Genomic DNA, 20,270 nt, shown 5'->3' on the forward strand with positions numbered 1-20,270 from the left:
AAAGTCCACTATTTATAGTCATATGTTGGCCATTTATAGTCCAACATTGCAGTAATCTGATATTGCCCCAAGTAGACTCTGAGAGAAATATCTAATATTTCAGAGTCTTCATCATGGTACAGGAGCACTAAAATTGTTTCTGCCATCTCTGTTTTATTTTGGTGTGGAGTTGCTGAGATAATACCTTTGCTTAGAGGAAATGAAGTCAGAGTTAAGGAAATCCCAGCTCTAGGGGCTGTTCAGACATTTGAATATATTCCCTTTTATGTAATTTCAGTGGGAGAACTTTGTGAAATACCAGCTGCCTCTCTCCTTATTTTATTTTTCCATGGATTTTTTTTTTTCATTTTGTATTCAGGATCTTAACTTCTAAGTGAGTATCTCGGCCTTTTTCATATTTCAGTCTCTGCTTTGCTATTTCTGTTTCCCTTTCCCTGTTTCCCACTCTGCTTTTGCACTCCCTTCCTAGGGAAGTAGGAAAATTCAGGTGTTAATACTGTAATGATTTTTAGTGCTGTAGTTTCAGCTTTGAAACTTGCAGCTTTCCCTTGCTTCCCTCAGGCTGATGAGATCTTCTGTGTGAGAGCAGTGGCATGGATTGTCTGTGTAGATCTCAGAGTGAGTAATCATCCTTGATACATCCAGAATGAAATCCACAGTTATATCATCTCAGCACAGCTCTGTCTCATCCCAGGAGGAACATCCAGCTGACATGGATGATACTTTGCCAGGATGCAAAAGGAACCTTCCTTTTGGACAACATTTCTCCTTCATCTGAAGTTCTTCCTTTTTTTTTTTTTAAATTGTATTAGTACAGCTTTTCCAGCTGGTTGTTTTAACTCTTTTTTTCTTAAGATCACCATGATTTCCTTGTGGGGTATTTATTTAAAATATTTTACAATGTAAGATATGCAGCTCCAACTTGACTCTCATTAAAAGAACGTTGCCAAAAATGGAAAGCCTTTGGAGGCCTATTAGAGTGAATTATCCTAATGAGAAGCATGAATTCTGTCCTAGCAGCTCAAACTGCTTCAGTGGATCTGGAATTCTCCCAAAACCTGCCAGAATTTAAGGACCCATGTCTGTCTGGCTTCCCTTGCCTTGTAACCAGGACAGAGAGCAGCCAAGTGCTGTCTCTGCCAGTTGTATATTCAGAATATAATTTAAACAAAATGCTTAACAGCAGAAACTGTTTTGGCTTTGCTTAGCATGTGTAAGATATTTTTTGATAGATAAAAGTTTTCATTATCATTTCAGACAGAAAAGACTTGCTTTCTTCCTGTAATAATTTCCTACAGGTGAGCAATGGGAATTAATGTTCATACTTTAATCTCTGAGTGAGCCATTCAGGAGGATGGAGAGCAAGGAAATGAATGTCCAAAGCAATCAGAACTGTCATTTTGAACGTGTTCTCCCCGCTGTTCCTGACCCAAGATTTTAGGTGAATTTTCCCAAGAAGAAATAGTCACTTTGTGTAAACTATCTCTGCATTGTCTGCTTTAATTGTGAAAGCATCAAGTGGCATTTCCTTCCCCATGAAATTCCCTGGCCTTGTGTTGCCAGATGTGTCCGTAAGTTATGCAGCTGTAAATCAAACCAGTCCCTTTCTTCATCTTGCTGTGTGCTGCTGTTCTCAGGTGCTCCTTGCTGTTGGTTCCCCTCAAAATGAGAAGGTATTGTTACAGTGTGGTACATAAACTTTGTCTCCAGTTCTTTTCCCATTTTCTGACACCGATAAGCAGTTTGGAGTGGTGATGTGTTACTGGCAGGGCTCATCTGGGCTGGAGGGGTGCCCTGGAGCTGATTCCCCATGCACTGGAACCCTGGCCATGTGTGCAAGTCTTCTGGCACCTCCTTCCTCACAAAATGAAGTGGATTTTTGCCCCTCTGCTTTGTGCTGGTTTATGTAGTGCACGTGCTGATGGCATCCAGCTGATCAGTGACTGTGATCCTGAGAGCCATAAAGTGCTGCATGGAAAGCTGCAAAGGTAACTAATGCTTTTGAAACCAGGCACCTGCTTGGAAGTTCAGATGGCTTTCCATGTAGGATTGCTGGATAGAGCAATTTTTCAATTCTGGATTTAACATGGAAACCTCATTTCTTATTTCCAAAATTAGGAAGGTGTGTTTTACTTTTTGATTTGCTCATTCTGTGTAGAATAGCACTCTTTCTTGCTGCTGCTTTGGTTTTTTCTCCTGGGTGGCCACTTACAAAGTGCTCATCTCAGGAGTCATTTTCACCTCTTAGTTGCTGGAGTCTTCAGGGAGCATCCAACTCTTCCTAAGGCATAAGTGAATCCAGGTTTTCTCTTGAATTCCACCCATGCCAGCTGAGGCTATCTGGGAACTCAGTCCTTCATGAAGAAAACAGCACTGATAGCTGCATAAAACTTTCTGTGCATTAGCCAGATGTTGTGTCTAAACCTGGGATCAGGTAGAAGACCTCTTATGCAGTTATGTTCCTTTTGCTGTGCAGTTTTTACTAGTAAACAATATTGTTCAATATAGCTATATGCCCAATAGCTATAATAAGGATAGTAATTTTTTTTTCCTCTGGGTCTGACATTTCTAGAAAAATAAGTTTGTTGTGTTTTCTGTCAAGGCTGTTTTATACAGAAGTTATTTATTTCTTAAACCATAAGGAGTTAATGGAGAAGTTTCTTCAATTCTATGTCATGCTGGAAATGCTGTCCTAAAAATGGGTGGCTCTGGAAGGGATTGAATGAAGTGATGTACAGGGAGGAGCAAAGGTGCAGATAAATGTAATAATGTCTTTTTGTGAATGACTGCAGCAGCTGTCAAGTGAGTTAAATAGCATTTCTGAATGCAAAAGCTGCCTGAAGCTGATAATTATTGTGCCTTTGAGAAGGCAAAGCCCTCTCATTATGAATATGTAATGAACCATGAATCCCCATCTACGCAAAACTATCTGAGATTAAATCTTCCAATTTGCATTGTTCATTATATCTAGCTGGGGTCAGAGTTTGGATGATGCATTCCTAGCCCTCAGGTTTATCCCCTGGCTCCAGGACCACAATGTCAAACAGCTCAGAGGTTTCCCATTGACTCTGTTTTGGCTATTCTCAGATGTGCTGCTCCTTCCTGCAGTCTAATCGATGCAGCCCTCTGAGAAGTTCTTCTCCATTCTGTGCCTTGCCTTGTTTCTTGAAGCTTTGCTTTCCAAACAGAAACATCCACTTAAAATGCAGAGTCTTCATTTAAATTGTATTCCTTAGAGTGATCTCTTCCCAGTTCCACACAGTAAACCACAGCTACAACAGTACCAGAGAGCTGCTGTGCACAGCAAGGCTCATCTCTGAGAGCCACATCTGGATTTGTTAGGGTGAGCAGGCAGAGCATCTGGAGGGCTTAGGAGCAGTGTTTTCTGTGTGTGGAGCTCTTTGGTCACCCTGCATAGGGGCTTCATCCTATTCACTGTGAAAACAGATGGCCAGGTAACAACAGGATGAGCAGGGTGGGATGATAACAGATAAAACTGGGAAGGGATTACAAAAGGCCTTGGCAAATGCAAATCCAGGTCATTCCCAGCACCTCAAAGATGCCCCAAGGCAGCTGCCTGGAATGCTGGATGAGTTCAGTCTGTGTAAGTCCATGTTTTATTTGAAGGCCACTTCCTAAAACAAATTATTCTTCTGAAGTATGTGCAAGATTTAAAAGATTTTCCTCCAGTCCTTTCAGTTGGCAAGAAACTGTTTTCCTGTGCAGTGATGTCCCCTATGTCTTTGTTCCCCTCATTCCTGCTGGCAGTCAGAGCTCTGATGTCAGAAAGAACAAAGATGCATCAGAAGTCCCCTCACTCTGGAGTTTATTAGATCCCTTTGAGAGTCACCTTTGGATGGTGTGGTGCTACATAAATGTGAGATGTCACCCAGTACTGCTTGTGCTGGTGACAGACCCACCCTGCCAAGACACTGGAAGAAGCTGCAGGGCAATGAGCTGCCTGTGTGTTTCTGGAAGTGTAACTTGACCTGGATGTCATTAGCTTTTATTCGGCTGCCTGTGCATGTGAACTTCCAATGACTGTTCTCTTAAAAAAAAAAAAAAAAAGGAACAGGAACTGGAAAACCAAACAGATTTGGAGTGAGACTTGGGCTGTTATGCAACTGGCCCAGCACTGGAAGAAACTTAAATCCTGTGCACTTCCAATTGCATTTTCTTTCTTTTTTAATCTTTCCCCTGAAAAATTTGCAGGGTTGTCTCTTGTCTTTTCATACAGAACCTTGCACAGAGTCATCAGCTGGGCTTGCAGGATGAAGAATCACCTATCACCTTCTTCACTTATGGTTAAATGTCAGTCCAAGTATCTTTGAGCTGTCAAAGTAGATTTCTGATGAACATGAGTTATTTTCCTCTCTCGTGCTGCATGTGCTGCAGCTTTTATGTGTCTGGAAACAAGCATGTTTCCTCTCCCTAGAACACAGATTTCATGGCTTACATCACTGAGTGGCATTTTTTACAGCTGTTTTTGCTCTCTAACAATTTGCTTCTTTCCTCTGTAGCTGAAGGAAATGATGGAAAATGAGCCAAAAGCATCGTGTGAGTCAAGAGGCACAGAAGTGATGCCAAGCATTGGTTCCCACCATGGCAGCAACACTCCTGGGCTGGTGAATTCCAAATTAATGGCTCTGTGGTGGCTGCCAGAGACAGGAACAAGGCAGCAGGTAAGAATCTCAGTGTCTCACTCTTGCATCCAGACACTTTGTGGTTTCCCAGTCTGTGCTGTGGGAAGCAGGTCAGCAGGTCATCCTTGGAGCCCTTGGGCTGCTCTGCCAAGCAGGAAGAAGGTGAGAGAGGAGCAGGGGGAGAGGGAGTTCCTGATTTGGGACTGTAGCACTGAGAAGGGAGCCAGACCTCTGCAAGGGTTTTGCCTCCTTCACTGAAATAAATAACCTGAGGTCCAAGATGCTTAACACTTGACAAGATACTGCTTTTTCTTCTGTTTGCTTCTTCCAGCTTTAGACAAATATCCCTATCTAATTCCAGCCACCACCACTGCTGTATTGGCACTGTTCCAGCCTGTCTATGGCTGTATGTGCCCTGATAATGGAGTGTCTGTATGGCTCCAAAGGGCAGAAACAGCTGCATCACCTCCCCATTTGAAATCATGTATTTCAAATCATCTTTAGTTTGGTGAGAAGTGGAGACTATTGGATAATAAAGTCAGATTCTGATTTCTGTGTATTTATTTTAAAGACAGTACCAGCCCAGTATCTTTCTGTGTCCATTTAAATGGGAAACTGTAAAATTTTATCTTCCAAAATCAGGCCTACCAAGACTCCTTCAGTACAGCCATTAGCCACTGCACAAAAACCAGTGTTTTCAACTCAGGATTTTCAAGTCACAGTCTTAGCACCAAATTTCTTGTGGGAAAACCTTTTTCAAGGCTCAGACTTCACCCAACCCTGAGTATCCTATTTGAAAGGGCAGAGTATATTGTACTGGTGCAAGAAAAGAAAGAGCAAGCCAGCTTTACTCTTATATGATGAAAACTAATTTTCTGGGAAGGTAGCTGTACCCTTTCTCAGAACTTTAGGCAGTAGAATATTAAAATGTGTCACTTCTGGACATGCAGGCTGAGATTTCATTTTTCTTTCTGTTCCTTCTTGCTTGATTGTCGCCCTAAACTTAGATTCAATTCTATGAAATAATTTCATCAATATTAAAACTCAAAAAAGGAGCTGAAGAAATATCCAACGCCTTATTAAAAAGGAGCTGATCAGTTTGGAGCCCCAGATTAATTAGGAAATCCCTAGGACAGGGTATAAAATCAGTAAGACTTTGATGGGCATTTTTCTTTTCAGTGCAGGTAGTTCAGTCCTGAAGCACCTGTATAACCTCGTGAATCTTGGGTTTATCAGTGTTCTTTGCAGGTCTAGCTCTCTGCTTTCAGATCTGGCAGGTGTCAGATGCTGGGCACAAACTTTGAATTCTGTTTGTTTTGTTTGATATCAAACCCTTTGTATCTTTAAGGCAGTGTCTTTAAAAATGGTTAACAGTTAAATCATTAATTTTTCCCATTTTCTGCTTATTTACACTTTGAATTCAAATGATTTGCACGCAGATCTCCATGTGAAGCGCCCAAGAAGCTAAAAAAATAGGAGCACTTATATGGAATTATAGATATTTCAGGTTCTTCATGTACTTAAGTGCTCTACTGTAGCACAGGACTTAAGGAAATGTTCTGACAAGTATTTAAGGGATAATCTGGTCTAGCTACATCACACTGAGCACTTTTGGCATTTAATTCAGAATCATTATTCAACACTTACCTGTGCAGTCAAAACCAAATCTCTGTATTTTTCACTTAGGAACCATTCCTATACATGTGATGACATTGCTTCAATAAAATATAAGGACTTAAATTATAGAAGGAAAGAAGTAATTTGGGTATTTCCTTGATGTATTTTGAAGGCTTTTTTTTTTTTCCTCTGAGGCTGATGTTGCAACTTCTCTTTTAGGCCACTTGGATAGTCTTCTCCTTAACCTACTGCTTAGACTGCATAATTTGCAGGAACAAATTCTTAACAAGGAAACTGCATCTTGGAGATCTCTACCTAATCACTAAATTTTATTAGAGTTGGACAGCAAAAACACATTAAGGAAGTACATATGTACACACACAAAAAAGTAATTTTAAAAGTCTTCTCTCTATAGTAAGTTAGCAAAAAACCCCTAATTATTTGTGATTTTCCATCATTTATGTCAATTTAATCCATTTTCAGGAGATCTTAGTAGCCTGTATGTTGTTTTCTAATAACTGGTAGCAGTTGTAAAGAGGAAGAGCCTCAGGTTACAGCCTGTAGTGACAGATCTTGACTCCCTTGATTCTTAGATAAATCTGGGAAGTGAGGGAGTGACCTTTCCCCCCTAACTTTAGATTTAATGTTGGCAGCAGTATGGAAAGAGGTTAATTGGAATGTCTTAAAGGGAAAAAAGGCTTCCCCCATGCAAAATAACGAAGTTTCAGTGGTATTGTGTAAAAGTGGGCAGCCTTTCCTGCCCAGGAACCTAAAAGTAGGTTCCTGGGCAGGAAAGAAGCTTACTTTAAATTGAGATTCTTTTTAAACAAGAAGTGAAAGGTTACTTAGCTTATCAGTCAGACTAAGAACACCAAGGGTCCTTTGATAAGGATTTTCACAGACCAGTAGAACATTTTCCAGAGGCATTAGCTTGGACTCTGTGTTTTTTAACTGTCTGAAGACTCTTCTTTCCTACTTTTCACTCAGTGCCTCTTCCTTCTGTTTCTTCTTGCTGCAGCCATATCCTTTATTTTAGTCTGTATTTTAGGCTAAAACACCTCTTATCTCTTGGATGTTCCAACCCCTTGGTGCCTGGTAGTGACCCCATGGCTTCTAAGGGACTACAGCAGTTTATACTAAACCTCTCTCCTTTTTCTGTATCATTGTATAAAAATGTGAGTGCTTTGGAATAGAGTGGGATGAATCTCAATATGTTTGTGTTTGGAAAAGGAGCCTGGGGAAGAGCAGTGTTGTGCTGTTGACTCAGGCAGGATGGGCAGTTCCAGCGCAGACCAGCACAGATGGGGCACATCAGTGGAAGCTGGGATGAAAGAAATGCAGAGAAGAAAGGCTGGAAGTGATATTATAGCATAAATAAAAATGGGTATAAAGCATCCTGTGCTGTCAGCACTTAGGACCATCAGAGGAGCAAGTCAAAGCCCAGGCAGTTCACAGCCTCCATTGCCTGCAATGGTGCTTGGGCTGCACCCGCCAAGGGGACTCACTTTTCCTTCCAGTGACTCAGTATAAAGGCACCTCTTATCCTCCAGCTCTTTTAGAGGATATTTTGGGCAAAAAAAGGACAAATATTTTATTGTACAAATGTGATTGTCAGCACAGAATGTTTCAGGGTATTTTCAATGCTGGTTTACCTTTCTTTCATGTCTTCAGAGCTCTCTTTGAGCCTTTGAGATGTCTTTTCCTACTGGAATTTTTGAGCAGAGAGAGGAAAAGCAGTTCTCTTTTCAGAACTGGGGAGTGGGCTGCTTTTTCAGGAAGATTTAAGGTAGGGTTTAATTTTATGTGGAACCTCCTATCCTTGAGGTACACTGTGGTGTTTTATACAGTGATGTGATAAATATAGAAAGGTGACCCAGCAGGCAGAACAGAGCAACCACTCAATCATTTCACACGTACAACACTGGACAGTAAATGAAGGGCTTCAGCAGCAGCAGGGCTGGGATTCCTGACCTCTGGCAGCTCCCACTGGGGTGATTTTAAGGAGTTACTGATTTCTTTCCACTCTGCCCCTTATCAGAGGGGACGGCTCACTGCTGGCACAGGCAATGGAGAAAGGTAACTTGAAATCATCCCCATATGCCATTCCTGAGCTCAGGAGTTACAGCCAGACTGCAGCATAGGAAAGCTTTCCTATAAACTTGGTCCAGCACTTAAAAACCTTTTCAATGACCTGAGCTGATGAGTGGTTTTGCTGCTTAAATCATGTGTAGTACAGACCTTTATGGAACTGTAAAGAAAAATAGATACAATTCTGCACTTTTTATTGTATTTGTCTGTAAGGTGTTAGATTCAGTAAAACCTGCAAAGGACAAGGAGTTAATCTACTGCAGAAGATGAAAGTGGTGTTACCAGAACATTTGCCTGTTGCAAGCCCAAAGCAAGCTAAAAATTCCCGAGAATGACCAAAAGGTGCTGAGATTTCAGTCGAGTTTTAGTATTCTATGTGTTTGTTTTTTCAGCTTTCCCTGGAAGGTTTGAAGAAGAAGATTTAAATAATCAAGTTGTAATGTGTGAGCAATTGTGAGGAATTTTAATTCCCAAATTAAAGTTTGGGAAGTAATTTGTTTTTATTAAGGAAAATGGAAAGCCTGCTCCTGTATTTCTTGTAGGGCAGTCACAAACACAATGTCCTGTGGGACTGAAGGATGGCTTCATCCTTCACAGGAAACTTCCTAGTTTGCTGTGGGTCTGAGGATGACTGAAAGGCACTTGATTTGCTATTTGGTACCCACAAGGAGGCTTTTCATCACCTGCTCCTGTGGTGTTTCCAGGTAAGATCTCTGCTCTGCTGTGGAGTGAAGGGACACACCAGGAAGCAGTGCCTAGCACTCAGAAGTGGCAAAAAGAACTTCTTTTCCTTTTCCTGGCTGAGTGAGCACCTAGCCTCACCTTCTGCCAGGTGTAGTGGCACAGTTACCTGTGTTCTGCTCTCTCCTCCCCTTACCTGATACTCCTTCTTGCTCCTTTTTTCCATCACTTCTGGATTTTTTTGCACTGCCCTGGTTGGCTCACCTGCACCTGCTCCAGCAGCTGAGGCTGGACAATTCCCTTCAGCAAAGTCCACTCTGCCACTGTTACACTGGAGAAACAAGATCCAAGTGTAAGCAGGAAGGGAGAGGGATCAGCCCTGTCCCAGAGCTGAATTACAGAGTGTTCCTGGTTTGGATGTGGAACCCACAAGCTGTAAGCTGCCACTGTCTTTGCCCAGGTTTGAATTCCCCCTTTCTTCTGTGCTGAATTCAAGTTTCAGTTGTGTGTAGAATGAAGCCTGTGAAAAGACTCTGGTATCAAGTGTCTCTTCCACAAAGCAGCATGGCAGCAAGTAGTAAATAAGGAGACTAGAAAAAGTTCCATGCTACATGGCACTCTAGGAGAATCATTAAATGAGAGCTATTTTACTTTACACTGAATAGTGATAGGCCAGGTCCTTTCTTCATTTGAAATTAAAGTAGATATTTTTTTTCTCTAAAATGCAGTTGTTTGCTAATAAGAATCCAAGGTTACAAATTCTAATTATTTGGATATTTCACTGAAGGATATGTCCCTTTCTCAGGCTCTGACATGGGATAATCAGGTGAAGGATGCTGGCAGGGAGTGAAGCAAACAGGTAATAGCAGTTACTGATATTTTAAATTTGGCTTGAATTGCCTCAGATGATTCACTTCCCATTTGAGGCTGAATACTACACTTGAGTTTTGTACCTCGTCCTGTGCCTTGTCCTGAAGTCAAAGCCAGCTGCACCGAGTGGGAGGCTGAGGGGAAAGTGCAGAAAGACCATGGGAGAGCAAAGATTCCAAATTAAAGCTGGAACAGTTAAGAAATGCAGGTAAGGACTATGCTTTAATTACACTTAGGTGATGATTACTTCAAGTCACTGAAAGCAGCAGAATGCTTGGGCCCTTGGGCTCGTGGTTGTTCCTCCATAACTGCTGATTTCATTGGCTGAACTCTGCCCAACCAATTAAATTCACACAGGTAACAGAGCCCCTACAAATGTGTGACTTTGCACACAAGTTGAGGCACAAGGAAAAGCCTGTTTACTAGGAAAAGTCCCAGGGTGGGCTCACAAGCAAGTGATAGGAACCTGCAAGGATCAGGCTCCATTACTACTTAGGCACTTGCCTTTCTTCCCATTCTTCTCTCCTGCTTTTCCCTGCAGGGTGGAGAAATAAGAATGTGAGAAGAGACTGCTGAGACCAGACAATTTAAAAGTGCAAATCTCTTGCTTCTAGCTGTTGTGGCAGCTCTCTGAATTAAAACTGAGCTTAAATGAAGCTGCTGGGAAGAAATGCAGATCAAGCCTAGGAAGTCATAACCCTGAGGTACAAGGCTTTGGCATCAAGGGAAAAATGGTACTACTGGTTAGACTTTGCAAAAAGTGCCATGATTTCATTTGGGAAATAAACTGGAAAGAGGAGAGATTGAAATGCCTTAATTATGATGGTCTTGACAGTGTGTGTCCTATCAGAAATTATAATGGACAGAAGGAAACCTGAGTGTTTCTTAGTCATCAGATGCTTTGCAGTTTTTAATTGTTTTCAAAGTGAAATGTTCTGTTGCTGGGGCAGCTGTATGGCATCTCCTGGAGCCAGGGACCATTGATCCTGAATATTCCAGTCTGGATAAAGGTATGCAAACCACATAAATTGATAAATAACTGTATTTTTAAAGTATTTCTCCATATAGTTATCATACAGAAGGAGAAGTGCAGTGTAAAACCCCCAAAAGAGGGAGGAGCTAGGACATAGATCACCCCCATTAAAGTGAGGAATTTCAATAGAAGCTATCTTCACCTTTGAAATTCAGTGCTTAGCTTTTAAAATTGATTTTAATCATGTTTCTTTATAACCACATGGTATGTATGTATGCATGCTTGTCTGCTGTGTTTGAGGTCATAAACACTGATGACCTTGACTAGCCAACAGAAAAGAAGCAGGAAACAACAAAGAAAAATATATTTATACATATTTCCCCACATGGTTTTGTGTGCATGCTTACCTATGTGTAACTACACCACAAACTTGAGGTGAATTTCAGGTATTATCCTGCAATTTGTTGCAAACAGGCTGGAGTGTAAATGAAATCCTAAAACAATACCATATGTAGTGTTGTAGCCCTTTTTTAAATGCAGATCAGGAGGTTTGGCCATGCTGTGCTGTCCCAGGGGTTTCTGGAGCTGCAGCCCCTGTGCCGTAGCTCAGCCCTGGATAATGCCAGGGCAGTGTCACACCCTGGAACTGGAGCTCTCAGAGCAGCCTCCTTTAACCCCACTGGGATTTCTATGGACATTTATACACTTGAAGCCAAACACTTGCGTGTTCTGTCTGCACAAGGTCTCCCTTTTCCTCCTTCTTTGGTGCATAGCACTGGAGGTTCCTGCTGCTTCTACTTTTCTTAAAAATTGCCTAGAGGTTGAGCAAAATATTGCTGTGGTCATTTCCCCTCTTAAGCAGCATCCAAGGTATTGTTTCCTCTGCTTTTCCTTTTCCCAGGAACAGCAAGCTGCTCTGTTGAATGGATTTCTCCATGAGGTTATTTTGCAGGTCAGGAGGTTAGCTCACTTTTGTCTTTTTACTCAGCTGCTGCAGAATCCTCTGTGTGTTCTCCTGAATTGTAAAGGCTGGTAAGAAAGAGAAGCCAAAGTCATCCATTAATCCACAGGCAAACGCCTATTGAAGCTGCTGCAGTGAAAGCTCTCACATGCTGCCCTGGAAATAACCCTGGCTGTGACGTGGTGAGATGACCCTAGGTAAGGTCAGAAGCTCAGTTCTCATTTTCATTTAAGCTCCTGGTTTTTAAACAGTATTTGGGATTGTGCCTCGTGATTCTGTTGAGCCCTTAAAGCAGCTGGAGCCCCCTCGGGAGGGAGCGGAGAAGGGGGCTCCGGGGAGGCAGGAGTTTGTCTGCTAAACTTGCCACTCTCTCCTCTCAACTTACTGTTGTTTTGGCTTAAATATTTAATGACCATGACCCCATGGGAGAGCAGCAAGTGTTATCAGGACTTGAGCTTAAGCTGCTTTGCAGAGACAAAGCACCTGTTTTAATTCCTTCTGGAAATGGAAGTGATTTGGAAGTGTCCCAGCAAATTGAAGGCAAAGTGTAATTCTTGACTGCCTGTACACTTTCTCAGGATCTGTGTACACAGCTCCTGGCCAGGATTTTCAGGAGGGCTAAGAGAGCCAGAGGTCTCTGTCCTGGCACCCTTTGCAGGGGTGCAGCTGTAAAGCCAAGATGCATTTAGTGGAAAGACAGTGGCATCAATTGTTTGTCTCTTCTCTTCATAGACACTGATACAATAAAATGTGATGGACAGGGTTATGGTTAGGCTGGATGCAGTCTGCCCCTTCCCCTGGTCCTGCTCAGCGTGCCCTGGGAGCAGCTGGCAGCTTCCAGAAGCAGTGTTATCCCTTGGGATCCAGCTGCAGTGCTTATTGAAATGCTGGCCAAAGGCACTGCTGGCAGCTGTCCACTACTGTGCTTGTTCTTGTGTCGTGGAATGACCTGCTGGAAGAAATTCAAGGAAATAGAAGTGACAAAAGCTACTGACAGGATGGATTTGGGTAATCAGGTAACACAGGAGCTCCTTGGAGTAAGGAGCTGTGAGTTAGAGCTGAATCAGCCATTCCCATTGACTTGCTTGGGGAACTGATTTTCAACAGGATATTATGATTTTTACTTTTCATTTTTCATTTCTGTGGTGCAGCTCTTGCCTTTTCTGGCTTTAGGGAATCATGCCAAGCTAGTTGATTTTCATTGTGTTTGAGAGGTAAGGGAGTGCTGAAGTGTGCAACCTCCTTCCCTCCCTCCCTCCGTATGGAAATGTGTTTTGTGTGAATCAATGACAGAAAAGCAACCACTGAAAATATATTCCCTTTCTTTCTCTTCAGTCATCCCCTTCCCCAAAAACTTCTCTAAGAATGTGACTAAAACCAAAGCACTTTTTAAGTTACAAAGGAATAGTGTTGAGCTGGTGAAGCCAGCTGGAAATGAACATAGAATCCCAGAATTGTTTAGGTTTGAAAAGACCTTTGAATCATCAAATCCAACTGTTAACCTAGACATGGAACAAGGTTATCATTTTATTGAAGATTCAGAGTGCAATTAAATTCAATTTAATTGCATTTTATTTGGCACACATTGTTTTAAAGCTCACCACCTCAGAGCAGGAAGAATTTTATGGCATGTGCTAATTATACAAAATTCACAAACACTGCTTCTTTTGTTTTTTCACAATGTGTTTTTTAACTATAATTTTCAAATCTCACATTTTGCTCTCCAGTTTCCTGTGTCTTATGGTTAAATCTTGGCCATAAATCTTGCTCTGCTTTGTTAAAAATAATAGGTGTTCTATATTTCTTCATTTAACAACCTGCTAGATTAATAGTGGCTTTAAAACAATTAAATATGGTTGTGCAGTTTAATATTCCCAGTTTTAATGCATCATGAAGGAGAAATGAGAGGCACTGTCTTTTATGGAGTGCTTGGGTTTCATGTACAGTCTGGCAATCTTTGTCTGACACCTTGGTACTGGGATCTTCTCCTTACACAGGTCATGCCAAGAAAAGCTTTCAGCGCAGGTTTGAAAATCAAATGGCAAGTCACCAGGTGGCAAACAAGGCTCAAATTTGAGTGGTGGTATGGCAGCCAAAAAGGCTTTGGGACTTTGGGATGCACGGCTGGAACTGTGGCTGGGGCAGCTGCAGGAGGTGGGTTTCTGCATTTCAGCGGCAATACTTCAGAACATAAAATTTGGATCTTGTAAATTCTCCCTGTTAGTAAGGCTGGAAACCTGAGAAGGTCATGGTCACGTGCTCTGGTGTGTCACAGAGCAGGATCTGGGTCTCCAGTCACCTCCCTCACAGGGGACTCCATCCTTGTGTTGTATTTCCATCCAGGCAGGCTCCATGGAGGAGAGCCTGAGGCACGAGATCTCAGTCATTCAAAGGAGTCAGGTTTTGACACCAAAGCCGTATTTCAGCAGAAAAAACAGAACTGATGCCTTCCAAACTGGCTCTGATTAAGAAAGGTCATCAAACGCATATGTAGATCAGAAACTCAGAAAATAAAGTGTAATGATTCCTAAATATCAGGAAATGTCACTGCAAAACTGGGCATTAAAACATGTGTGTGGACAGGACCAGTGAAGACTGGGATTTGTCTGGATGATAGCTATTATTCCTAGGTGTTGTAGTTCAGTTACACTATAAATATTCCTGCTAGATGTTATAGTTGAGTTTACAAGGGGCTTGTCCCAAAAAATGAATATTTGAAGTTTGGATTAAATAGCACTGCAAGAACTCCTGATCAGTAACTTCCTATGGTTCCACAGAGGCAATATCCTTTAAATTCAAATCCTTTGAATTCTTGCTCCAATTAAGCTTGACTTTGAAATTGTTTTGTTGCAGACACCTCTGCTGCGAGAGGATGTGGGACCTCACAGAAACTATGTTCCAGATCAGGTAACACCATGTTTACTCCCCTGAGTATCATCCCTGCCAAATCCTCCCCCCTGGCCCTGTGCAAAGCCTTCCAGACAGAGCTCAGTGCCTCTTTGCTTCAGGCCCCAGTCTGGGTTCATGAAATATTTGTGGCTGTCAGTCTCGTGCATCAGCCAAGGTTGCACAGATGCAGAAAGCCCATCTGAAGGATTTTAGAATTGCAAATGCCTGACAGATTTTTAACAGCTCTATATATGTATACACATATGTAAATACATATATGCATATGTATGTGTAACAGACTAGAAATACACACAAGAAATCTATGATTTCTCTGGTAATAGTGTGCCAAACTGGGTTGCTGGAGATGAGAAATGTCTTAAAATTGAACTCTCAAATCCTGCCTTGATTTACGTGTGTTACAGGAGTAGCACTTGCTGTGGTTTCTTATTGGAAATAATAGGGCATCTAATTTTAACACTTTATTTCTCCTTTCTTACAATTCTGTCAAGCCTTTGGTAGATGACAAAACAGAGTATCTGCCCTGGCCCCCAACTCTGTCTGTTGTGTATCCTGGTTTCTCTGACATTTAGGAACTTTTTAAGCCAGTTTGGCACAGTTTAATAATTTAGGAGGTCACAGACTTAACACTTGCAATAATGTTTTAAGAGCATAGAAACAGCTTTACTAGAGGCCAGGGCTTTGTATCCCTGTGCCTATGGAAGGTGTCCATGCCCATGACAGGGGGTTGGAAGTAGAAGAGGTTTAAGGTCTGTTCCAACCCAAACCAGTCTGATTCTGTGATTCCCTGAAGTGCCCCTGTAATTACCCTGAACAAACACCTGGGACTGTGCACGTTCATCGTTGACCCCACAGCAAACAGGTGGTTTGCAGCACACGGCACACAGGTGTGTCACATTACAGACAAGGAGCCTGTGTTCAGCGTCTGAACCATGTGCAGTGAGGTTGGACGTCACTTGGTGAACATCCACGAGGGGAGTAAAACGGAGAATAGCTGCATGGTAAGTGAAATACTTTTTTATTTAGAATTATGGAGCTGGCACTTTACAGTTCCTGAGCCTTTCTGATTCTGGGCTTTCCCAGAAGTGGCTCTGTGAAGCTGCTGGTGCTGAATGTGACAGGCTGCTTCATGTTTTAGGTGCAGAAATCACTGTACACTTGTAATAAAAGATGCATTCCCACTCTCTCAGGAAAATTCCTTTTATTTTTTTTGCTTTGTGAGGGAAAATCATGCAGTTCAAGACCTGTGTCCTCTGAAAGAGCAGGGCTGCTGTGGTTGGAATATTCAAGGTATCTCCTGAAAATCAAGGCCGAAGCTCTCCTCCTCTTTAATGTCGCTGTGACGCAATTTGGATTTAGTAGAACCCGTATTTTCTTTTTCATGTTGATAAGATGATTTCTGGCAGGGAGGTCAACTTAAAAATTCTAGTTAAGCTGTCACATGTATTCTGAGAACATTTAGCAGCAGCAGATCATGTGTTTGTGCTATGTGGGGCCAGCAGAAACTGATAGTGGTGGGTTGTGATGTTTCACAGGAGTGGTAATGCACAAGGTACAATACAATGGGTTTTGATTGGATTTTAGGATCCAGATGTTTGTAACGCTGGCTAATTCTGACCCTGAAAAAATTCAGGCTCAGCTGAACACTGCTGGTGTTCAAGGATGTTGGAGTGGTTGATCTCTGCCTCCTGGAAAGTTTTTTCCCCCATGGGGTCTGTTACCAACTGGTTATGCACAGCTTCAACTGCATGGCATCTTCTGGGGAAATGAAGGTATACAGAGTGTGCTAGTGCAGATTTCTGTCGGTGGAAGGTGCTGTGCAAGTGGATTTTGGCTTCTGCCCAGGCCAGGCACCATTTCCTTTTGTGTTGTGTGCTGAGTTCCCAGCTGGTGGGGAGAGAAATGGCTTTGTGGTCAGACTCCAGTCTAGTGGGACCCTTGGGAACTGTTGGGATGGGACATGGGGTGATGATTTTAAACTGAATGAGTGTCAGTTTAGGTTAAATATAGGGAAGAAGCTTTTTACCATGAGAATGCTGGGGCCCTGGCACAGGCTGCCCAGGGAAGCTGTGTCTGCCCCATCCCTGGAAGTGTTCAAGGCCAGGTTGGAGGGGGCTTGAAGCAGCCCAATCCAATGACCCCCATGGCAGGGGGTTGGAATGAAATGAGCTTTGAGGTCTCTTTCAACCTAAACCATTCTGGGATTTTAAGACTGTAGCTGTTGCAGTCTGCCTTGGGTTAATATGGGAGCTTGAGGATGTGGTCCCGGGCTGGGGAGCTGTTCTGGGAGTCCCTGCCAGGGTGTGATGCAGGCAGTGATGGTGGGATGGATGGACGGACGGACGGACAGATGGATGGATGGACGGACGGACGGACGGACGGATGGATGGATGGATGGATGGATGGATGGATGGATGGGTGGATGGACGGACGGATGGCCGGACAGATGGCCGGACAGGAAAGTTGTTTCTCGGTGGATTTCAGGCGCATGGAGCAAGGGCGGGGAGCGCCGAGGATGCAGCGGGAGCACAGCGATAGGATCTGTGCCTCAGTGTGTCGGTGCGCGGAGCCGGGCGGGTTCCCCGGCGGGCCGGGCCGTGCCTGACGTGGAGCGCCGCTCGGCCGGAGGCGGAGCCGCCGCGGGTTTATCAGCGCCGCGGGTCGCGGCGGGCGCACAGCAACAGGCGGCGCGGGGGACCCGCCGCCTCTCCGCCCGCCCAGCCGGCCCCGGCCCCGGGAGCCGCCGCCGGAGGCAGGGAAGGCAGCGGCAGGAGGAGGGAGCGGGCGGAGCGCGGCCGGGGCCGGGGCGCGGGCGGCCGCCTCGGGATGGTGCTCCTGCCCCTGTGGCTTGTGGCAGCCGCGCTCCTGGGGGCCCGCGCTGCGCCCGGCCGGCAGGTGAGTGAGGGAGAGAGGGAGCGGGGGGACTCCTGCCCTCCCCTGCCCTCCGCGCTGTCCCACGGGGTCTTCCTTCGTCCCCCCTGCCCCGGGGTCCCCGAGCGGTACCGGTCCGGTGCGAGGAGAGGCTGGGATGGACGGGCGGCTCTCCTCTCTCTGCCGTGCTGCAGACCGCTGCATCCAAGCAGCCTGCAACCGGACACGGCATCCTCGGCCCTGGCTGGATCCCGCAGCGGCGGCCTCTGGTCCCTTCCTTCTGGATCCTCTGCCCCTAGGTCCCCTATGCCTGAAAGAGCAAGTACCAAGCCGGCAGTGAGCTGACCATGCTCGGATCACTGCCACCGTCCCTGCGGTCACTGTGGTCCAGTTGGCTTTCCTATTCTCTACCCTAGATACAAAGAGCTGTCAGCTCACTGCTTCCTCTCTGCCGTAGCACCCGTGCTTCTTGAAGCTCATCACTTTCCTGCTGTTAAGCCCCTCTTTGGCCACCAAACTTACTTTTTGGCACAGTGTCACAACGTATAGAACGGGTCATTCAGAATCATGATTGCTAGCAGCTCTATTTCTGTTAAACTTGCTGTGGTCTCTGTTAGTATATTGGGAGAACAGCTGTTTATTCGGTTAAGGAAGAACTGCCATCCCTGGAAACCAAATGAAGAAACGTATAAAATAGTGCAGAACAGACCAAGTGATTTTTCAGCCTTCTGCCATTCCCCATTGCATAGTAATTACACTAACAACTTTGTGCACGTGTTTCTTCTCTCTTCTGCAGGCTGGTAAAGAACAGCAGATCCAAAGAGGTAAGTCTTTTTAGCTATTATTCCTGCTATCAAGACAGAAATAAAAGAAGTTAGCTCAAAGAATAGTTATTTCTGGAGAAGTGATCTGTATGCAGGCAAGCATTCCCGGTGCACTCCCCACTACTGCCACCCAGAAAGGTTTGTAGTTGCAGTGACGTGGCACCGCTTGAATTTGCATGCCCTCTCGTGCTGCGGGTTTGCATCTTTATGTGTTTGTGCTTCCCTTCTGAAATACAAACCAGTCAAAGTTATAAAATCTGTGACTGTTCACTGTTGCCTTGTAAACTGATAGACCTGGGTAAGAAGGTGCTGTGCAGTGAGTTCAGGGTCAGTGGCACATGAGGGAGCTGAAGGGAAATGTGCCTCTGTGTGCCCATGGGGTGCTTCTTACTGAGACTTCAGCCTCTAGGACTCTTCCCAAAGAGAGGAAGCTTCCTTTAACTGAGAGGATGCACCCACAGTAAATTTCAGGAGATCTGTGTTCATTTAGAGTAACTGGCAATTGGGTGCTCCACAGGATGGAAGAGGTACTGGAAGGATGTGGAAGCTGGCATTCCCAGGGCGTTAGTGGCAGGGAATGCCTTTCTATGTGCTTCTTCCCTTAGCCAGTGTGAAATGAGTCTTTGACCATCCCGGTACTGAGTGTGTGTCCCTGCACATGAGTGCTCTCTGGAGCTCTTCTGCGGTGGGAATGGACCACAGCCAGTTCTGCTCCTGCTGTTGTTGGACCTCTAGCCCTGAGGTTTTGGTGCAGCTTTTGTTCAGAAAAGAATTTCAGGCATTTCTGTGAATTTTGGAGGTCTTGTCTCAACTTCAGTTCTGGCACTGTGAGCTTCTGGGCTTAGGTTGGTTTCTGCCGTGATCAGTGAATAATGGGAACAGAGACAGCAAGGTACATTTAAAGCTAATTGGCAAACAGACGGTTTTTCCAGTGGTATGCTGATCCTGTCTTTTATTTCTAGTCCTTTCCGTGAGAAGTGGATTGTATTTGAATTTCAGAAACCATAAGCTATATAGGAATGTGTCTTTTAAATTACACAGTACATCAGGCAAAATTCCTGAATCTGGAAAATAACTTTTTGTCCTTTAACGTCTTCCTTTCTTCCACAGCCCTGGCACTGCTGTAGTCAGGAATATTTGGGGCTGAATTTGATCCTGTAGATTCTGATTCAGAAAGTACAGAACCATAGAATCCCAAAATTATTTGGGTTGGAAGGGACTTGTATGATCATCTCATTCCAAACCCCTGGCCATGGGCAATAACACCTTTCACTATCCCAGGTCACTCCAAGCCCCCTCCAACCCAGCCCCATTCCAGGGATGTGGCAGCCACAACTTCAAACCATGGCTTACTCAGCTGAGAGCTGTAACGACTTGGAGGTAAAACCTGCAAATGCACAGTCCTACTTCTGAGTCCCACAAAGTATTGCTTTGCATTGGTGGTGTGTATTTTGAGTTGGCCCAGGGCTGGCTTCTGACAGCAGCTGGTCTTTTCTTGTAGCCTGAAAAGTCACCTAGGGAAATTAAGGCACCTAGGGGTTTATTTTTGTTAGACATCATCACAGGGATAGCAAGTTAGCACACTTAATTGCCTGCATTGATGCACGGAGTGCTGCAGTGTCTGGGAGCTGTCAGGAGGGAGTCCTTGTGTGTCACTCATCCTGAAATGATGCTGTGCTGCACCTTGGCCTCCCACGCAGCAGAGCTCTGTCTCTGCTCAGTGCCACTTCTGGGAGACACCTGTGGCACAACTGTGCTGGGCCCCACTGCCTGCAGGAAGCACCTGCAAAACACCTGGAGCTGTGCAGAGGCTGCAAAAAACACCACACCAACCA

General features: G+C 44.3%; 1 protein-coding gene and 1 long non-coding RNA gene across 4 annotated transcripts in view; both read left to right on the forward strand.

Moving 5' to 3' along the window:
• The first annotated feature begins 4,544 nt into the window (after positions 1-4,544).
• LOC118686492 (uncharacterized) lies at positions 4,545-13,926 on the forward strand. Its single transcript, XR_004980174.2, has 3 exons — positions 4,545-4,682; positions 11,861-12,030; positions 13,831-13,926. It is a non-coding gene; the product is annotated as an uncharacterized LOC118686492 (long non-coding RNA).
• A 758-nt stretch (positions 13,927-14,684) lies between these two features.
• ADAMTS3 (ADAM metallopeptidase with thrombospondin type 1 motif 3) overlaps positions 14,685-20,270 on the forward strand; it is a 58,959-nt gene continuing 53,373 nt past the window's right edge. For 2 of the 3 annotated variants that reach the window (XM_036382720.2, XM_054514717.1), the window contains exons 1-2: positions 17,404-17,635; positions 18,408-18,435. In XM_036382720.2, the coding sequence (XP_036238613.1) occupies positions 17,567-17,635; positions 18,408-18,435 (97 nt within the window). In that variant the 5' untranslated portion in view covers positions 17,404-17,566. Of the gene's footprint in view, positions 14,741-15,643; positions 15,742-17,403; positions 17,636-18,407; positions 18,436-20,270 lie in introns of those variants that run through there. The other variant, XM_036382721.2, reaches the window with a different exon arrangement.

The sequence above is a fragment of the Molothrus ater genome, chromosome 4, assembly GCF_012460135.2.
Source record: "Molothrus ater isolate BHLD 08-10-18 breed brown headed cowbird chromosome 4, BPBGC_Mater_1.1, whole genome shotgun sequence".
NCBI classification, from domain to species: domain Eukaryota; kingdom Metazoa; phylum Chordata; class Aves; order Passeriformes; family Icteridae; genus Molothrus; species Molothrus ater.